General features: G+C 41.2%; 1 protein-coding gene across 1 annotated transcript; it reads left to right on the top strand.

Annotated features, from left to right (window-relative positions):
• The first annotated feature begins 4746 nt into the window (after nt 1–4746).
• On the top strand, nt 4747–19560 carry OAT (ornithine aminotransferase). The gene is made up of 10 exons (XM_076339198.1): nt 4747–4817; nt 8018–8244; nt 9179–9403; nt 9533–9628; nt 12265–12392; nt 14291–14413; nt 16006–16134; nt 17134–17247; nt 18050–18194; nt 19167–19560. The coding sequence occupies exons 2-10, from the start codon at nt 8046–8048 to the stop codon at nt 19325–19327; spliced, it is 1320 nt and encodes a 439-aa protein (XP_076195313.1). The 5' UTR covers nt 4747–4817; nt 8018–8045; the 3' UTR covers nt 19328–19560.
• The last annotated feature ends 1614 nt before the right edge of the window (nt 19561–21174 follow it).

The following is a 21174-nucleotide window of genomic DNA, read 5'->3' as shown; positions in this document are numbered from 1 at the left end:
ACTGCTTTGGCTCAGAGAAGCGTAATTTTTTTTGCTGAGTGGCAGCACAGTTTCAACAAGAGGAGAAAGGATGAAGACTACCCTTGTGGCTTTCCTAGAGATGGGAAAAGGGGTGGGACTGTCTTTCTGCCAGCACCGTAGACTTGAATTGGTTTTAGCTAATTATGAACTTGCACCTTGAGCCTCAGGACTTGGATGAACTCCATATCCAACCTGCTGACTGGTCTGGCTCTCGCTCCGAGATGAGGAACTCTTTCCCTGAGCTGAGTAAGAAACTACCATGCCACTGAAGAATTGAACACTGGCGCCACGTGCCTAAACATCAGCTATGGAGGCACTTTGGACATCTACTGCAACAGACCTAAGACAGTGTTAAACTCAAGAAAGGGTACTGCAACCCTGCCACTGCACTAGTGCCTTCAGCAGCTCCCACGAGCAGCACGTTAATCCCTGGAGCACACTGAGCTTGTGCAGCCGTTCTGACTTAGGAGGCCAAGACTGTAATTCCCTTGTACTTGCCCTACCTCTAAACAACCACAATAACCGGGATGCAATTCCTCAGTCTCTTTACATGCCTAATTCCCGACGACTTCAATGAGCATTTCTGCCAGAGAGAGAGCTGCAGAATTACTCCTAACAACTGGCATGACTTAACTTGTTCCTTCTTATAACTTTATGGTTTACTTGCATGTCAAATTGTATTTTCTGGATAAGTAGAATGAATATAATAACCCTTTTTCCTCAAGTAGGTCAAGATTTTCTTCTTTTCCGTGGGGCAAATTACTGTAAAATATAAACATTTCACGTCTTCTGTTTTTCATATTTTGGTTACTGTCACGTGGAGTCTTTTAGATATCTACAGGTAACTAAATAGTACACATTAAGCTTCTGCTTTCCTTTTTTAAATCACAGGAAATACCACATCCAGCTGAGAGCAACTGCTTCAAGATCTATGGTAATAGCTGCCACTGCACACAATGTGAACAATTTAAAATTCCAACTTGATAGCATTTAAAGAAGAAACGTGGATATTTTCTGTGTCTTGATTATAAGTGCCAAAAATAAAGGAGGAAAGAAAGTGAGCCACAACAGAACACTCATCCTATATAAAACTGTGATCAAGCTTACATTAAGTAGGGGTTTGAAGTCACTCTCTCTCTAGTGTTGAATAACTACATTCCAGTGGAGGGTTATTTCATACTCGTAATTTTTTAATCTCAGAAACAGTCCACACCAGCTTTAAAAAATACATTTACATGTAGTATCTATACATTCCATATTATGTCTGTATTTGAGCACATAAACCTTTTTTCTTCTTCTTTCAGGCCTTGCAGAATCCAAAAGAAACCAAGCCCTTTCTTGCTTGAGGGTTATTTGTTTGTTTGTTTTTGAAACTTCTGAAACTCTGCATTTCAGACATGAATCTGCAGTGTTTACTTGGGTACATGACCGCTGTTTTCCAGGGAGTGAGGCTGGATGCCTGGCTTCTGAAATCATCTCTCAGGGCAGTATGGCTCCAGCTCCATGTGGCAGAGCCTCAACCCAAGATTCAGCACTTCAGCAATTGATCTTGACTGCCTTTGGTTTGCATTCTTTAATTTTTCAAATGTGTATTTTCCACATATGAGATGTGCTATTTAATCCTTTGGACAAGTTCTGTCCTTTGTACATTTTTCTGCTTCCGCTGAAAAATGCATGGCTGGATGAATCTAAAACAATTGGAAGTGTCCTTGAGAAAAACAGCATTTAAAGGCAGGTAAAAGGCTGCTCTTGAGTCTATGAAAGATGAAAAGAACGTAGCTCCCAGTACCTTATTTTTGTGACTAAATAGGTAGAAGGCATCAATAGCATGACTTCAGCAAACTGATAAACTATCTACCACGCTAATGAAATACCAAAGTAAAAAAAAACCAAAAAAATGAGGCGGCTTAAACCTTCATTTCTTACCCAAGAAAATCCCATCGATCTCACAGATTGCAAGTCCTGGCCTGTGTCCATCCAGGCTATTTAAGACACATAAGCGTGCGACAAACAAAATCATGCATTTTTTTTCCTTACACCAGAGATGAACTGGGACCAAGTATAAGACTCAAAACAGATGGGTCATGGCTTATTTTCAGCCTTGAAATTTTAGGTGTTTCAGCAAAAATCATACTTTTAACTAGAATTAAAGGGGTTTCAATAGCTCCTAGATAATGACTGCTTCTGGACTTGAGAAACTTGGCACAGTACAACCATGTATTTGTTCAACAGACATGACTGTGAAATGTGTTTTGCAATTTAGCACCTAAGGCACAACCTTTTGGTGCTTTATGCATTCAACTTTGGCAGCAGATGTAGGGCACTATTCATTTGCAGAATTAGGCTAGTAAGAGACATAAATATATTAGCAAATTGAGCTTAACTGTATGTGTATTTATAAAGAGCACACTATCATCTGTTCTACTCCCAACCCTCGCTGCATCAAGCTGACTGCACACTGGGGAAATTTTCCCTGAGGGCACTTGTCGTGGTTTAACCTCAGTCGGCAACTGAGCACCGCGCAGCCGCTCGCTCACTCCCCCCCGGTGGGATGGGGGAGAGAATCGGAAGGGTAAAAGTGAGAAAACTCGTGGGTTGAGATAAAGACAGTTTAATAGGTAAAGCAAAAGCCGCGCACACAAGCAAAGCAAAACAAGGAATTCATTCGCTACTTCCCATCGGCAGGCAGGTGTTCAGCCATCTCCAGGAAAGCAGGGCTCTATCACGCGTAACGGTGACTTGGGAAGACAAAATGCCATCACTCCAAACGTCCCCCCCTTCCTTCTTCTTCCCCCAGCTTTATATACTGAGCATGATGTCACATGGTATGGAATGTCCCTTTGGCCAGTTTGGGTCAGCTGTCCTGGCTGTGCCCCCTCCCAGCTTCTTGTGCACCCCCAGCCTTCTCAGTCGGTAGAGCATGGAAAACTAAAAAGTCCTTGACCAGTGTAAACACTACCTAGCAACAACTAAAACATCGGTGCTTTATCAACTTTGTTCTCATCCTAAATCCAAAACACAGCACTGTACCAGCTACTAGGAAGGAAGTTAACTCTATCCCCTGCCGAAACCAGGACAGCACTGTTCTCCAAACGCATAAGCAATGCTGCTCCCTGACACCCAAGGTTTGAGCAATTTGGTTAGAAGATATGACAAGATTCAGGAATATTTTCAAATGTGGGATTGCTTTAGTGTGGGGAAGATATGCAAATTTCTTGTACTGTCAACCTAGGATACCATGTTTTCTTTGTGGAAAAAATAAACTCTTTTCCAGCATTGATAAATTTGTCAGGACAGTTTATGGACAAAAAGCAAGAGGCACCCAGAAGTCATAACTGCTAAGACTGATTTTTTGGGTTTTTTCCCCCCCTAGTGAGGTGGATAAGATAAAAAGTGAAATATTCTCAGTGTTTTTCTTTTGGATTAAAACTAGCATGTATGTATCAAACATACCTCACAGTTCCTTGTAAACGTCCAGATTTTTTGGTGCTCTCCAAGTGTAATTTAGTCCGGGGAAAGGTCGGGGTTGCGCTGGCTAGTTACAGCCTGCCCCTGCTCACCTGCTGGCTCCCAGCTGAAAGGTCTGTGTGAGAGCGTGCTGGGCCCTCCTGCAGCCGACCTCACTCGCTGCACACCTCCCTCCCTCCAAAGGCAGCAGGGTGCGAGGTCGGCTGGGGCTCCGTCAGTGCCATGCTACCAGCAGAGACCAGCAGCCCATTCCTGGCATGGTACCACACTGGAGGAGCTGTGGAGGAAGTTGGTGCATTCTACACGTAGGCAGCAAACAGTTGGCGCAGGAGCTACATAAGGAATTCATTAGCAAACTTAGTGAATCCTTGACTATTGTTTTTTGTAAGCTGCAGACTATCAAGTATAAAAAGATAAGGAATAAGCTCACGCACAGCTCTTCTGAAGAGAAAGAACAGGACTGGCTTCTACTGTCATCACAGTAGCACTTCTCGTAAAACACCAGGGGACTAAGGACCTGCAGATGCCACTACCCATGCAGGAAGGCCACAGGATGGCGAGCAGCAGCCACCACCAGCCAGAGGTTACCACAATCATCCTACAAACCTGTCATTTCCATGAATTTCTTCCCAGTCCCTATCAAAATTTTTCGGTGCTCGCCCTTTTCTACAGAAACTTCCCAGACGGGGGCAAGCGTGGCCAAAGGCCGACTGACACTACGGAGGAGTCGGCTGGGCGGTGACGCCCGGCGGGAGGGCGCCTGGCCCGGCCCACGGATCTCGCAGGGCCGGGGGCTTCAGCTCGCCAAGGGGAGGATTTCTATGGCTGCAAAAATTGCTCCCACGGCCCAATTCGGTAGACGCGAGCGGAGCCCGCCCGAGGCGGTGAGCCCCCGGCCTGAGGAAAGAGGTGAGGCGGCGGGAGGGACGCGAACCGTGGGCGGCGGCTCTGAGGGAAAGGAGCCGAGCGCCGCCTGGGCGGGACCTTGGTGCGGGGGTGTGCCGGCGTCCCATTCTGATTGGCTGAGCGTGGGGTGTAGTCGCCAATGGGGAGCGGCCCGGCCAATGGGAGGTGGCCGCGGAGGGGAGGGCCGGTGCCGTCGCGCGGGGAGTGGGGGGCGCGGGGGTGGAGGCGGCCAATCTGCGGCGATAGCCAATCGGCGGCGGCGGTGGCGGCGGGACGTCAGCCGGGCGGGGGCGTGGCGTGCCGCGGAGCGGGGAGCGGTGACAGTTGCCGCGGGCCGCCTCCGCCTCTTCGCCGCGGGCTCCGGGCCGAGAAGCAGCAGCAGCAGCAGCAGCAGCAGCAGCAGCGGCGGCGGCGGCCGGCAGGTACAGCGGGGCGGGGGCGGCCCGGCCCGGGCGGGCCCGCGCGGGCGATTCCTGCCTCCCGCAGTGCCGCGGGGTCGCCTTGCCCCGGGTTCTGGCCCGCGGCGGCGGCGGGATAGCGGCTGCGCGGGCGAGGCCGAGGCCGGCTGTAGCGGGGAGGCCGGCCGTGCGGGCGAGGCCGCAGCAGGCCCCGTCGCCAAGGCAACGGGAGGGGTCGAGCTGCCCCACGGCGGCTGCCTGTCGGGGCAGGGCGCCGCGGCGGGGCTGGGAGCGCCTGGCCGCGGAGAGGGCCAGACCCGCTGCGGGGCCGAGCCGCCGCCTGCCCGCCCCAGGCACTCTTGCTCTGCGGGGAGCCGGGGACGTGACAGCCTCTCCCCGAGGGGAGGGCAGGCCAAGCCGCCAGAGTCACCTTTCCCCTCTGTGCCTCTTGCCAGCCCTTCTCCCGTCCATGGCGGTGTCCCGAGGATACCGTTTTTGCCTTTGCCGTGGCCTTGTCCGAGGATGGAGAGAGGGGGCTGATGTTTCACGGCTGGGTTTCTTGCTCTTTATTGTCTGCCGGTCTAGGTCCTGAGCTGTTTCTGACGTGGTGCTAGTCTGAAAAGATGGTTTGGCGTGTCCAGACTGATATCCCTCCTGCTATAGCTTGTCCTCTTGAACATTCACCCCTTTGTATTCAGTTGGTAAAGGCTGCAGCGTGGCATGGGTTTTTCTATGCTGTATCAACATGCATCTAAGTGTTTTTCATGTATTTGATAATATGTGCAATTGACCTTGGGGTATATTTCAGTGTACGTCAGGGACTGGGTACATACAACCATTGAATTTACCTGTGAGGTCTGCAGGTGCAGTGCTCTTGTCTGGATATTCTTGTTCAACAGTTGAGAAAAGTTGTTCAAGTATGTTTTACAGCTGTGCTTTGAGTAGCTTTTCTATTCTGATGCAAGACCTTTTCCACTTGGTGAAATGCCCTGCCTTCTGATTCCGGTACTGCATGCTGCAGGGCATGATCATATTTCTCACTTCCTCACAGTTGGTAATAAGTTTGGGATTTTTTTTTTTTCCCCTTACTGTGCCCCTCCTCTTTCCTGAAATTTCTGTTTGTCTTGTCTTGCTGATCGTCAAAACCAATTTTTTCTTCACCTTTTAACTCCAGATGCATCCATAATTCTCAGCTTCACTCAGCCCTACTGCATGTAACCTCTCACACCTCAGCTAAAATGATGTGGCCTCACTAGCATAATTTGCAGGGCATTTCTCCTCATGGAGGGCAAAGCCCTTTTAAAAATTTCTGATTAAGATTTTCCAACCTGGAAGAAGTAAAAGAAGAACATCAAATTGGTGGCCTGTAATTCTTCATGCAGAAAGGTAGCTCTCTGATACAGGGCAGATGAGAGTTTCATTTCTTTACAGCTTTCATTTCAGGAATTCTGGAAAATCTCCAAAAATATAGAAGCTTGTTACAGAATTAGCTGCTCTGCCATGGAGGTGTGCCGGGGCAGGATGTCAATGACCAATTAAATTTTAGGAGTTAAGCAAGTTGTAATTTTGAGTGGCGCAGCTGAGCTGAGTTTCTGTCAAAAAATTTTCTTGCACAGAGAAGTATTTGTCTTTTTTATTTGCAAAATCTTTGAATAACAGTCTTGAAAAGTATTAACACAAATGGCTAATATTTAATGGCATTGATGATAGCTGGTAAAATGCCCAGAGCTGTGAAGCTGCTGTTCATCTCTTGCTGGAATGGAGACTATTGACTCTTCCTTAAGACTTGGATTTTGGTAGCTGATTTTGGTAGATGCAGAAAACAGTCTTCTGGCTTTGCTTAGAAGTGAGGAGCAGCAATGTAGTATCTGAGGAGTCTGCTGAAAGAAATGCCTCTCTGTTTAAGGCGACACATCCAGTGTGCAGACCTTTTCCAAAATAAATTTAGAATAAATCAATGGCTTAATATTTCTGTCTCTGCAAGCAGCCTGAAATAACAACACCCTTGTGTAAACCATTCCTGCATTCTCCTGTTGATATTTAGTAAGTATATTTTGGTTAAGTTTTACAGTATGCTTTTGTTGTTAGGTAGTGCAGCAGTGTCAAGGTTATTCAGGTCTTCAGTTTGCTATGGAGTATGTTACAAAGGAGGCTGCGTTTGATAATCGGAGTACTTGTCACTGTAACCTGCGATCTTCCTTTTGGGCTAGCACCTTTGGCCGGTTTATAAGTGTGATGTTCTGCAAGACTAGAAACTTGAGCTTTGAGAACTCTTGGTCTTGCTGAAACGATCATTGTTTCCTTGATGGCTCTCTGCCGTTCCCAGTAGTTGGTGCTGTGAGGAGAGCTTGCTTGAACAGCTTTTAAAACACCAACTCGGTTTCCCTTCTCTGGGATATATCGTTACCTTGACTGAGATGAAGGCATGGGGAGGAAATGCAAGTACATTTGTCTCAAGAAATTCTACCCTCAGATTATCCTTAGACGTTAACGGTACAGGGTTATATATTCAGGGGAAATCACTGAGTTTTACTAAGAAAATACAGGGTGCTATAATGATTGTTAATAGCTGACATGCTATTACTTTCCATCTATTTTTTTGATGGTCTTAATGCTACTAACAGTGAGTGCTTTATGTGTAGGTGGCAACATTTTAAAATCAAGAATGCTATTTATATAAAAAGTCACAAATTTTTCTTCTTAAAGCTGACCTCAGTTAAAACTAATCAATCCTTTATGAAATTTGATAATGGTATCAGCTAAACATTATTTGGGTCAGGTGCTTTTTTCCAGTATTATATTATTTACTTCCTGATTTTGTGACAAGATTTGTCTTATGGAAATCCTTGTTAGACAAAAGGCATTTCAACAGCACAAGAAGTTTGATACACTTAACTTTCTTATTGTAGTTTATATTAATAAATCCAGTCAGAATTTAAGGCGCAATGAAAAAGGAACGCTGTTACAGGAAAAATGATGTGACTAGTTCATAGACTTGGTGAGTCACACAGTTTTCTTTCCATTACTGTGAGTGCACGTTAAAATAGAAAAAAAACCTTATTTGAAGTTAGTACTGCATTCATTTATACTTCATATGAACTTTCTTGATTGCAAAAGTGTTGAGAAACCTGTAATCCTGGCAGTAGAAACACTTCAATCGCATTATAAATTTCTTCTGAAGTACTCTTAATGCTAATTATTAACTTTTTTCCCCCCCCTCCCAGATCTGTAACAGCATACCTGAAGTCAATAATGTTTTCCAAGCTAACTCGCTCTCAGAGCATTGCTGTTCTCTGTCGAGGTGTTCATGCTTCACTGAGTTCTGCTACGTCAGTTGCTACTAAAAAAACCATTCAAGGACCTCCATCCTCTGATTACATATTTGAGCGGGAGGCTAAATATGGTGCCCACAATTATCACCCACTACCTGTTGCTCTGGAAAAAGGAAAAGGTATTTTATTTAGGTTTCCCTGGGTGGTGTAGGTGGGATGTGTGTATGCATAATGATTTTGACCTAATAAATTTCTGAACCTTTGGGGTTTTTTGGGGGGAGGGGGAGATTGAGGTAATTGATGAAATAAAGACAGCTAATTGCTGGTTAGAGAACTGGATCATTATGCATAAGGCCACCTGATAAAATTGTAGTCTCTCTAAAATGATTTATCTAAATAGAGGTCTAAGTTCTGATAATCTTCATAATTCAGAATAACTCAGCAGGAAAGCTTCAAGCAACTTTGTTTCTTCTGTTACCTTGTGTGGAGGTGGACATGAAAAGGTGCACTGGAACCCTGTTTAAGTCCTTGTGTACTTTTCCTGTATTATTGCTTAATTTAAATTTACTCTGGTCTTTAATTACGTTTAAGGGGCTTTTGTGCTCTGCAGGTTAAATTCTATGAGTTTATATAGAAATGCTATCAGAGTAGTGATCCAATAGTTTTTCTTTATCAGTACACGTTTTGACAGCTCAGAGCTGTCAGTCTCTAAGTTTTGAGACTATTTGGGTTCTGTTGGTTTTGTTCTTTCTTTTATGACCTCCAATTCTTATGAATTCTTTTATTGTGTTCTTCTCTATCTACTTTTTAGGACCTAAAACAGGGACTTGGAGGGGAAGTAATATTCTCATATTACTTATTAACTTAGTGGAATGGCAGCTTTATATGGGAAATGCTTCTTTTCTTGATTCCTCATTGGGCATTTATTTGTACTGTACTAGTTTGTTGCTCATGTTCTCCTTGCCAACTGATTATTTTCTAGTTAGAGGGCCTTTCAGGTATGCCCTAAGGAATAGTGAGAATACCATTTATTGTAGCTCTTAGCTTATACCATTTAGTATTATCTCATGTCTTCTTTTATTTTGTGTATTGACCATACCTTTGTTTTCCTAGGTGTTTATGTGTGGGATGTTGACGGTAGAAAGTATTTTGACTTTCTGAGTGCTTACAGTGCTGTTAATCAAGGCCACTGTCACCCAAAGATAGTGAACGCTCTGAAAGCTCAATCTGAAAAACTGACCCTTACATCCAGAGCATTCTACAATGACGTACTTGGTGAATATCAGGAGTTTGTCACCAAAATGTTCAATTATAACAAAGTTCTTCCAATGAACACAGGTAAAAAATAATTTTATTTCCATTTTACTTCTTGTCTCTGAGATGCAGTACAAAGTTTTGTAACATTTGTACTGCATCAATGGCCTCTCTCGTGTACAAGTGTGATAATGATATTGCTTTATGTTTTAGGAGTGGAAGCTGGAGAAACTGCCTGTAAATTGGCTCGGAAGTGGGCATACACTGTGAAAGGAGTTCCAAAATACAAAGCAAAAATTATTTTTGCAGGTATGTTAAGTGCATGTTACGAGTTGAGGTACTGAGGAGGAAGAGAGCTCTAGACACTGGCTGTAGCACTCTCTTTTCCCAATAGCTGTAGTGATTACTCTGCAGTATTCTTAATGTTTCAGTTTTTTCACTGAACCAAGCCTGTTGAAGGTCTCTGTAACCTTTGACATTTTAATAGAGTAAGCTAAGATCTCAACCTGTTAACAGGTTATGTTGTACTTGCATATCTGCAGTTGGTGATTCTGATAAAAAACTTTGGGTTTTTTTGTGGCTACAACAGTCTTTGCAGGACCTTAAGGTTCTCTAAGTGCTGCCTTCTAAATTGTGAGTTCAGTCTTAAATATATTCTGTTGACAAAATATTCTGTGTATGCTTCTGGCTATTTAATTTTAACCTTAAATAGTTACAATGGATTATAAACTTTTTTTAAATGTAATGTCTTTTGAGAAACACGTGATCTTAACAGAATTGATTGTAAAAACAAGAGATATGAATATAATTCTGATGACAAATCAATTTCAGATCCTCTCCCTTGTGGAGGTGTATGCATCAAGAGGCAATGAGGATAGTTGTGCTTTGTCAAGGAGCTGCTGGTAATGTCTGTTTTTGCAAGGGAGATGCAACAATGAACTTAAATCCAGGAAGGAAACCATAGTTAATAAGGTGGTTTATAAACAGCAATTGAATGTATAAAGTGGACCTTATTTGTACTACTTAACCTTTTTAGTTGTCAAAAATTGATGAGCGGCTGCCTGAAGTCACATGGAAAGTGCATTCAGTCCTCCATGCTCTTTTAACCGCTGCTTGGGTGTTAAAGTGCAGTATCTTATTATTCCTAATGGGTTGATTTTTATATACCTTTCTCGTGAATTCGTTCCTCAGATTGCTCCCACTCCTCTCACAGATTCCACGTTTGGGTTAAGCCTGCTTCCCTCTTAGGCTTTCCCTACCAGTGGTTTTCTTCTACATTCTTAAGGTCTTCCAGAAGTTGGCATTAACACAGTAAAGCCATATAGTAGCCTTGATCATGTAATTAAAGTAAAAACAATATTGCTAAAGTAAATATGGGGCCCTGGAAAGTCCTGATTATGTAAGTATATAAGTATACGTCGTGTATTTCCTCCCTTTATCTGCCTGCTCTGTTTGGCTCTGTAACAGGGAGAAGTTACCTGCCCCTGAAGAGACTATTGTGCTTTGCTTAAAAAAAAAAAAAAAAAAAAAAAAAAAAAAAAAAAAGTTATGTCTAATTCAGATAACTTACATTTGGTATTCTTTGGTTAGAGGTGAAATATTTTTGTCAATTCTAATGTTGTTCAATAGTTCTGTATTTTATAAAACCTTCCAGAATAAAGCTTACTACTTAAATATTGACCTTTTTTTAATTGCTACAGCTGCAAATACTATTTTTGACTTTTGGTACATACAGTAGCTGAATCATAAACTGTCATTAGACAGCATTTATAAATTGAAATTCATAGTTGAATATTGCATTATGGTTTGTAGGACGAGTTAGATTAGACTTTTTTTTTTCTTCTTCTGGGAATTCTTTGAACAAATTTATTTCTCCCTCCTTCCATATATGTTTTGGTTTGCTCTTCAGTCAATTAACTTTTAGTAAGTGCTTTCTCATCTTGATAAACTGGATATGTTCTCCATTATTATGATCCCATCTCCTTAACCACAATATTTAATTATGTGCCAAGTAGTTGGAACAAAATAATAATCCTTCTCTTATCAGAAGCCAGCATTTTGGCAGAAAAAAGCTCTCTTGAGTAGCTAGGGTCAGAAGAAAAAATGGCTTTAAACATCAGTCCAGAGAACTTGATGTAGATTCTGTGCTTGATAGTGAGCCAATACGGAGACTGGAGTGCTAAGGTGGAGACAGCCTGCCATCAGCAGATAGACTGCTCTGCTTCGTGTGATTCAGTTTGCAGGGCTTTGTTTCAGTATACAGTGGATTGCACTACATAACCTTGAGGTGATAAGCATGTGACTCAGCAAAGCATGGCAGGGATTGTTCTGCTAGGAGACATTGCTATGGTGAACAATGTAATGCTATTTACACTGGTGTTAAGAAAGAAGGGATGCCTAGGGATGTCTACGTCAGTAATAATTGACTTCAGGATTTCCTGCAGACTGAGAACATCCTCTGCCTCTAGGATCACAGTTACACAAAGAAATTGGTGAGGGAAAGAAAAGGCTTGTAACTTTGAAATGCACAGAAATATATTTTTTGATTTAGGCTTACTGGCGGCTTTATTTTTAGGACCTAAATTCTGGGTGGTGTTTACTTTTTTTATTTAATGAGTAATATTTATGTAAAAGCTGTACATCTCCCTTAAAAAGATGTTATCTTCCTGAGTTATTTTCAGTTATTCAGACAACTTAACAAAGCTTATGGAAATTATTTTGTGTACTTGCCAGGTCTTACAGTATAATTTTCTTTTGGTTTTGATATGTGCTTTTGATATAGCAACACAATGTGTTTATGGCATCAATTAGCAGAAAGATGCTAATATGCTAACGTTAGACAACTCTTAAAACGCATTACCAAATGAAAAGTGTGATGTCCTATAAACTGTTCTGGCTCTTAGTCAGTTTTGTAACAACCCCCCCTCTTTTTTTTTTTTTTTCAGCTGGCAACTTCTGGGGCAGAACCATGTCTGCTATCTCTAGTTCTACTGACCCATCCAGCTATGATGGATTTGGACCCTTTATGCCAGGTTTTGAAGTGATCCCATACAATGACCTACCAGCTCTTGAGGTATTTGACAATTTTTGTTCTCTTGTAAGAAATCATTTTGCAGTGTCTCTGTGGTAAATAGCAAGGCAGGAAAATCAGAAGTTTATCCTTTGAAACATGTGCTTTGACATGAAGATATATATATTTCTTATATATGTCTAGATACATATGTTGTTATTATGTATAGGAAATGCATGTAAATTCTGCTTTGGTTTTGATTTTCAGTTTTGCTTTAGGATGTAAAAGGAAAACCACATGATCTGTTTCATTTCCCATGTCACTAAGATGTTCAAGGTACAAAAGAAGAATAGCAGATAAACCATAAGGGAATTCAGATCAGTAGCATACATTCCGAAGTCAGGACTTGGATTCTGAAACTAACATCTTTACCTACTTTTCTCAGAAATGCTGTGCGTTCTTCAATGACCAGATGACTAGAATTCACTGCAGTCACAAACAGGTCTTTCCAGTTTCACAGCATCCTTAAAACCATGCTAGGCTGGTGTTTCACTTAAGCTACTGAAACGCTAGTGATTCTGCATTTCCCTGGGTTTTCTGAGATGAGAAACCTCCCATTTTTTAGGACGAGAGGAAATGGCCTCAAGTTGCACCAGAGGAGGTTTAGACTGGATATTGGGGAAAAAATTTCTTCACCGAAAGGGTTGTCAAGCATTGGAACAGGCTGCCCAGGGAAGTGGTTGAGTCACCATCCCTGGAGGTATTTAAAAGATGTGTAGATGTGGTGCTTAGGGACATGGTTTAGTGGTGGACTTGGCAGTGTTAGGTTTATGGTTGGACTCGATGATCTTAAAGGTCTTTTCCAACCTAAATGATTCTATGAGATGCATCCTGTCAAGCTGTTGGGGAGGGTTGACCTTGATTAGTTTAAAATTTCCCACCCTCATAATGTGGGCTTAGGTATTAAAGGGTAGCTGGTGCTTGATGGCAGCCATAGGGTGCTGGACTTGGGACCTGGGAGGCAAGAGGGTTCCAGCCAAACAGTCCTGAAGTGCTAGGAACGTTGGCATTGCCACTTTTCCATCATCTGGGTACATCGTCTCCATGAGTGACAAGTTGGTTAGTCCTCTGTGCCTTTTGGGTCTGCTTGGTACAAGTGAATTGTCTGTGGAGGTTGGACGGCTTATGGGACAGAGATGGTTTTCTCCTAGGAGTTTGGTTAGGGGAAACAAAGGTCTCTCAGTGTATTATAGTTGCAGAGTGGAAAAGCTTACTCAGATTTGAACCTACATAAGGCTGCCCATTGTGAAAGCCCTGTAAGTATTTAGTGGCTTTCAGCCAACTTTATCGAGGCTTTGAATGCTCTCTGGAGACCTGAAACTTAGATCCATGTCCATCAGACTGATAACTGAATTCGTTCTGTTTATGAGGCAATACTGAGAAAAGCTGTAGTAAATTCCTGCTGGGAATCATTATATCTTGTAGAGTCTCGTGGACTTCTAAACCTTTTAGAACTTGATGGTGCAGGAATGTAGCTGTGGACTTTGCTTTAAGGTGACAAAATTGTTCTGGAGAGGCTCCATTCTTTTTTGTCTGAGGGAAGCGTTGAGCAATTGTTTGTCTTGTATGGGGTAACAGAAAACTGAGTGTATTTCTGAGGTAATTTATGAACTGATCCAATAATCTGCTTGTCTATGTTTGCAATTTTTAAGGTTTGTAATTTCCCAGGCAAGCACACCAGCTGATCTTTCGAGGCAAATAGTGACATAGGCATCTGTGTTGGAACTGAAATGGCGCTCAGGGATAACTGCCTGACGTGAATACTATTACCATCATTTGAGGTAGAACACCAGGGTTAGAGCTAGGTTCTGCTACATGTATTCATCTCCATATTTTCTAAATTTGACCTGAGTAAAAGTTTTTTCTTCTTGTCTTTCCTATCCATATGTCCATTTTTACAGCGGGCCCTCCAAGATCCCAATGTAGCAGCTTTCATGGTTGAACCAATTCAAGGTGAAGCAGGTGTGGTTGTTCCTGACAAAGGTTATCTCACAGGAGTGCGGGACCTCTGCACGAAACACAATGTAAGGAATTCGCTATAACAAGGTGGCTTAAACATGACACACTGTGTTTACTGGCATGTCTTGTAAGGTCATCCTCGTATGCAAGGTACAGGACTTCATATACTATTTAATAATTTCCTTTTCTTTCACTGGCATAGGGTAGGGATACTTCTTATATTTCCTGGCAATACCTTACCAGGAAGTACTTCTTAGTAGTGCATGTTTTTCACTGTTTCTTACTGCTGTCACTGATTTAAGTTTCTAATGAATGTTCTTGAAATTGCAGTTATTTTAAATTAATTTAACTTTTAATTTCTTTTTCACATTGTAAGTTTCTTGGGCCAGAAGCCAATAACTGCAGTGGTTCTACCATGGCTATCAAGGGACCTTGTTGCTGGAGTGCATAAGTGCTGCCAAGAGTTAGTAACAGTAATGGGTCACAGAATGAAACACTGGAGAAAATGCTCATATACTTACGAATGTTCTTTTAAGATCTCTGAAGAGGTCTTACAGTTTTGTTCTTTTGTTCGGCATTTTCTCACATTCCCTTTCATACCACATTCCTGACTCCTATTCTGAATATTATGTCCTGTCTGAATTCTACTAAGAAATGTTTAGTTTTGAAAATAGAGTGTTAGATTCATAATTTCTGTTGTCTGCTAGTGAAGACACAGTGAATTAGACTTGCATTCAGTGTCTCTGGAAGGGTGGAAAGATGTGTTTGTCTCCATGCCCTTCAATTGTCTTTGGGTACTGCTACTTCTCACAAGCAAGCTGCCATGCCTTCTTATTCCAGGACCGATTTGGTCAGCCTCTCCCACAGGCCCAGGCCACGTCCTTTATAAGTGTAAGGAAAGCAACAAAAAAAGGTCTGCTGATTTACAGCTTTTTATTCCCCTGGTGTTGCCTGTCCGATTTAAAAATCAGTGGTCTCTGTTCCAATAGAATTCTGATTCTTAATTTGCAAGTGCTACCCATAAATCCTTCTATACCTTCAGAGGAAGGTATTGACATATAAAATTGTCTTCATTATTGCTGTGATACTTACCTCTCAGAAAAAAAATGAGCTACTTTACAAATAGTAGTACATGATAATAGTGCAGCTTAGGAAAACAAGATCAAAAACTTGGACTTAGGTTCTCAGAATTATTTAGAGACACAGACATCAGACTACAAGACCCTGCAGAGTTGCTAAAATGGCATTTTTCAGATGCTTCCAAAGGTCAGTGTACGAACGATGCAGTGGGAGTAAAGATAGACAAATCCTAACTTTTTGGAAATCCCACTCATTGTTACATCACAAATAGATTTTGGTTGGACAGTGTCCAACCCTATGTGGACTATGCCTTATGTAGAAAAGAATATGCTAAAGATGTCGGAGAGAGAGGACAGTATGTTCACTTGTTAGTAGTTTCACATTTCATAGAATATTTAAGTTTCCAAGAGGTTTAGAGGAGGTAAAGGAAGTACCTTCGTGTACTTAGTGTAATGCAGCTGGAAGGTCTTTCACTTCCTGTGTGCAGTTATGCTGTATTGTTTGAACGGAGTTAGGAATGGGAGTGAAAGTCATTCTCTGTTATGTGTGGATTTTTCTTCTTTTTGTCTCCATAAAGGTTCTATTTATTGCTGATGAAATACAGACTGGTTTAGCCAGAACCGGGAAAATGCTAGCTGTTGACCATGAAAATGTGAGACCCGATCTAATTCTTCTTGGAAAGGCCCTTTCTGGTGGCTTATATCCTGTGAGTAACAAAGAAATATCCACTTGCTGAATAATGATTTTTAAGCAATTAACACTGGAAGTCTACTGGTTGGAAGAACAATAAATCTGATGTTTGTTGTACTTGAAAATCGGTGTTTACAAGATTAATTATGATTTATGACCCAGACAGTCCAACCTGTGAGAGATACATAAGAATGGAATACATAATATTACCTTTATAGCTGAAATGGCTATATAGTATCCTGAACTTTCTATGTTGATACTTGACTTGTTAGGGTGGCAAGTTATTAGATGCCATCTTCTTAGGCTGGTGATTTTCAGGTATTTTGGCCCTTGTCAATTAATTGAATGAATTTGGTATATCTCTGTTTTCTTCAGTTTGATATTACCCTGTCAGGAAAATAAGTGTCCAGTGGTCAGCTTTTCATTCTGGAATTACTGGTTAGTCTTTTGTATTCTCTCTGGAGAGTAGTTTGTCACAGTCTTAGTGTGATTAATTTCTAGATGAATTCTATAAAGGAAAAAAAAATCTAATGTGTATTAAAACATATATTATAAAGCTATTTCTGAACAACTGGCGTTATTTCACTTGTTTGGCATGCCCACATGACTCATTTTATCCTCTTGGAGTGACTTAAATTCCTGCTGATTAGGCTGGAAATTACAACATGCCTTGAACTATTTTGGCCAATTAAAGGTACTTCTGAGTTGTTAAACAGAGTATTGAAGCTTAAACTCTTGAAATAATATTCAGTTTGGAGAAATGCCCCTCAACTATAGTTAGATGTTATATGTTACCACTATAGTTAAGTGTTTTTAAGGGATTAAGCTGTTATGTGATTGTCAGATATGCTCTCCTCTGTACAGAGCTGGGAATGTAAATGTAATTTATCACCATAGGCTGAAAATTATCCTTTCCTGAGCCCTGACGAAATGTTTGCTTCAGAGATATTTAAGTTTACTGTTCTAAATATATATGTAAATGAATCAGCTGAATCAGCTGACCTTCCCATTTTAGGTCTCAGCAGTATTGTGTGATGATGAAGTTATGCTGACCATTAAGCCTGGTGAACATGGATCTACATATGGAGGAAATCCATTAGCTTGCCGTGTTGCAATGGCAGCACTGGAGGTTTGTGTGTTGTAATAGAGATTTGGATTCCAAAGAAAAAAGGGTGTCACACTCGCATGATCTTTGCTTAAATAAATGATGTTATTTGTTGTGCTACAAGTAGAAATCTAGCTTTAAGTAAGAATGGAAAATTGGTAGTGGTTAACTGTTTGTATAGATCACAAAACAAATTCTAAAGTCTTTACTGGAAATGTGTCCTAATTTCTATGTTCCTATGGTCTTAAGGACTTAAATGACAAAATAAAATTTATCTAGGGGAAGTTTCAAGGCACTTATGTAAATTCAGTAAAATAGTTTCACTAATTTCACGAAGACATTTTTAAATTGGCTTATTTTACTATACCCATATTGCAGGGGCTGCTGCTCTGTGAGCTTGATACCACATATATGCTACTGGAGCTCAAACGGAAGCTAGTAATATGTCTTGTCCAGAGTCCATATTTTAATTATTCTGTGACTGCATAATTGACTACATGTAATGCAAGTCGCTCAGAAAGCATCATCATTACCCAGTATGTGGACCTGGGCAGATTAAGAGTCTTCAGAGGTTTACTGTTTACTTGTAAATAACGGCAAATGAAAAGCAGTTCATTTAGAATAAAATTTCAGAGAGATTATTGTTTCTTGTAAACATGAATGAATAAAGGCTTAATACTAATCTGCTTGGATATCCAGCCTTTGCAGTGACACTTTGGATGCAACAGCTTTTGTATCTCAGCAATTGTAATGTCATCCATTCCAGCATGGTACATAAAACAAATGCAGTGCCCTTCAGTTGACTGTAGATCTGACTTCCCTTTAGGTAATTGAAGAGGAAGACTTGGCTAAAAATGCAGAAATAATGGGTAACATACTAAGAAATGAGCTCATGAAGACACCATCTGATATTGTAACTTCTGTAAGAGGAAAAGGACTATTAAATGCAATTGTAATTCGGGAAACCAAAGGTAAGGGAATATAATCAACTGCACAATCATAGCATGAAAAATATTTTTCAACTTAAATTGAAAGTATCTTAATGGAGTAGGGGGATGGCTTATAGGCATTATGTTTGGGTTCAGATCTCGGCTATAGTATTGTAGTACCTGCTGAAAATTTATTCAAGTGACTGTGTGCTATTAAAAATAGGGTTTTTTTACAAAGTAAATCTGAACAATTTTTTTTTAAATGATTTTAATTCTTTTATGATTTGACACTGTTCAAACCTGATGGTGAATCTAGCTCCCAACACATACCCTTTTGTCTCCTCATCGGGAGAAAACTGGCCACATCTGGAACACTAGTTTCTGTCAGCTTATGGAAGGATTGGCTGAGGTTGGTTGTTTCCAGGATAGTTAGAAGAGTATGGTGAATACAGGAGGGCACAAGGAAGGAAAAAGCTAATAACTGAGAACACATTTCTGGGGATTAACACCTTGAATTATACCAGAAAACTGCTTAGAAGCCAGAGGAGACAATTATTTTTGTCATGAATATGCTAAGTGACAAAGTGCTGCAGGGAGGTGGTGTAATTTCCTCAGACATGCATATGATGCACTGAAATCCAGGCATAAATGTAACCTTGTCTGAAGTCCTATCCAGATGTTCTCTTACCTCCCCTTTGCATGGTTCACTTTTTTAAATTTACTGCTACATCTAGACAAGCATTCAGCTGTGAAGGAGCAAAACTTGGTGTGCTGGAGGCAAATTTGTGGCCCCCTTCAGACAAATTGCAGTTTTGCAGCAGTCTTGCATGTTCACTGCAAATTCTGGGTAGTTGCTCAGATGCTCAGAAGTGACCACTTCATTTGTGAACACACTTCATCTTTTCACTGCCAGATGGCAAGGAGTTTACAGTCTGGCCCCATGTACCATGTGCTGCAATTGTGCCACTTTTTCTGCTGTAGTGTAAGTGTCTTTTCTTTTTCCTTTAATTGTAGAGTATGATGCCTGGAAGGTGTGTTTGCGGCTTCGTGATAATGGACTTCTTGCCAAACCTACGCATGGTGATATCATTCGGCTGGCACCACCGCTTGTGATTAAGGAGGATGAAATCAGAGAGTGCATCGAAATAATTCATAAGACTATACTGTCTTTCTGAACACATGGCTTTCAAAGTGTATCTGCTGACTGACCCAAGGTGGTGTGTTGAAATACATGCGATGAAGGCCTGCTCTTGAAGCAAGCATCTGTCATTCCTTTTGTCTAAGAGGACTTGACTCTTAAAACGTAGCTGTGTCTTTATTTTCTTCAGAGCCATTATAATTTAAAGAATGATTTCAAAGAGTTTCCAGTCTTGGAATACTTGGAAATAAAGTGGTAAGGTTCTGTTCATCTAGTCGTGTACTTACTGAACAGTTAAGTCAGAACGTTTGAGGGGAGACATCTGTAGAAATCTGTTTAGTTGTTGAAAGTCTTGGCCAAAGTTTAAAGTGTAATTTATATATGTTTTAGTAAGGGTGGTCTTGCACTCTCATATCACTCTCCGAAACATCACATTTGGCATTTTTGCCCCTTGGTGAGATGTCTGTAGGATGGAAGCACTTGTCATTATGGATGAATTTCTGTTTCTGATTTGTAGCTAGAAAAAATTTCTAACGCTGAAGGTTTGACAAACTGGGTGTTACGCTGGTGAACTTGAGAAGCATCAAGCTGTGTTCTGTATGTACAACATTTTGATTGTATGACAAGAGATGCTGTTTTCAAGCCTGGTCTCACTGTTTCGCTTTGCAATCTTGTAAAATAGATCTGAGCGTATAGATCTGTTTTTACTGTTATAAAATTTTCTATAATCTGGATGTTTATATTAAAACATGCCTTGCATTAAAGAAAAAGTTAATGTGCAACTAAAATACACAGCGTATTCAAAAAGAGCAAGCCCCACAGAAACTTGCAGTCGCCTCTGTCCAGAGCCCCAGCAAGTGCTGCCTTTGATAGAAATACATAGGCTACAATCTCTATATGGAAGCTTCTGCTGTGCTTTTTTACAGGGTCAGTGCTTCTGCACTTTCGTGCCTTAGGACACTGCCAATACAGTATTCTGTATGCAGTTGTGGAGTTGGCGACTCTTCTTGCACTAGGTTGTTTTTTCATATTTCTTAACTGAGCTGGTTTTAGCTGAGACTAAACCCTGATTAATCACTGTTAATGCAAAATGTTCCCTTTGCCAAGCACAGGGGTTAAATGCAGTCACATGTTTGTAATTGGAAGTGGTAAATAATCCCATGGTATTTTAAAGGCAACTTAGTTTATGGAAGTGAACCAGTCTGCTGGTTAGGGTCACAGAACCATTTACCCTACCTTGTTTTGGGTGAGACAAAATGAGTAGTCGTTCGCTGTGGATGAAGTAAGACTCATTTCAATTTGGAAAGGCCTTGTTGCTGCAAGGGGTAATGTGTCACTGTGAGTGTTAGTCTTAGGAATGAGAAGAAAATGCAGAAAGATGTTGCCTAGGAAGTTTGCCATTTCTGAAAGCTGTGCTTATGTAATCTGATTGGAAAGGAGTGAAATAACTGAAAGAAACCATAATGTAAACAGCATTTGCTGGAGTTCTTTCAGAGACCAAAAGGATAAACCCCCAGAAATCCTTAGCAGCCCAAATGTTTACTTTTGTAGAGTAATAGGGCTGGCAAGGACGAAGGACGTGATCAGGTCTGTTCCCCTGCCCCAGTTATAGCTATGTCATTGTTTGCCTAATTGCCTGAAAGGGCTGTAAGGCTGAAGACTCCAGTCTTTGTTTCAGTGCTTCCTTGTCCTTACCGTTAGCAAGTCTCCTACCATATTCTCCATCTGTCTCTCTTGTTGCCCATTTAGACTGTATGTCAGGCCACAGAGAACAGGTTATTTTCCTTCTCTGCAAAAGCCTTTTACATACCTAAAGGTTGTTATTGTTCCTGATTCAGTGATTGCTCCTTCTCTAGTTAAAATTCTATTTCTTTCCTGAGAGGT

The sequence above is a fragment of the Aptenodytes patagonicus genome, chromosome 5 (genome assembly GCF_965638725.1).
Source record: "Aptenodytes patagonicus chromosome 5, bAptPat1.pri.cur, whole genome shotgun sequence".
Classification (NCBI taxonomy): Eukaryota; Metazoa; Chordata; class Aves; order Sphenisciformes; family Spheniscidae; genus Aptenodytes; species Aptenodytes patagonicus.
The sequence above is the reverse complement of the archived record's forward strand: the minus strand, read 5'-3'. Positions and strand labels throughout refer to the sequence as shown.

Excerpts from the sequence above, each read along its gene's own strand:
- OAT (XM_076339198.1), top strand. The coding sequence starts at position 8,046 with ATGTTTTCCAAGCTAACTCGCTCTCAGAGCATTGCTGTTCTCTGTCGA. Across the intron at positions 9,404-9,532 it reads AGTTCTTCCAATGAACACAG|GAGTGGAAGCTGGAGAAACT; the intron begins GTAAAAAATAAT and ends TTTATGTTTTAG. Across the intron at positions 9,629-12,264 it reads AGCAAAAATTATTTTTGCAG|CTGGCAACTTCTGGGGCAGA; the intron begins GTATGTTAAGTG and ends TTTTTTTTTCAG.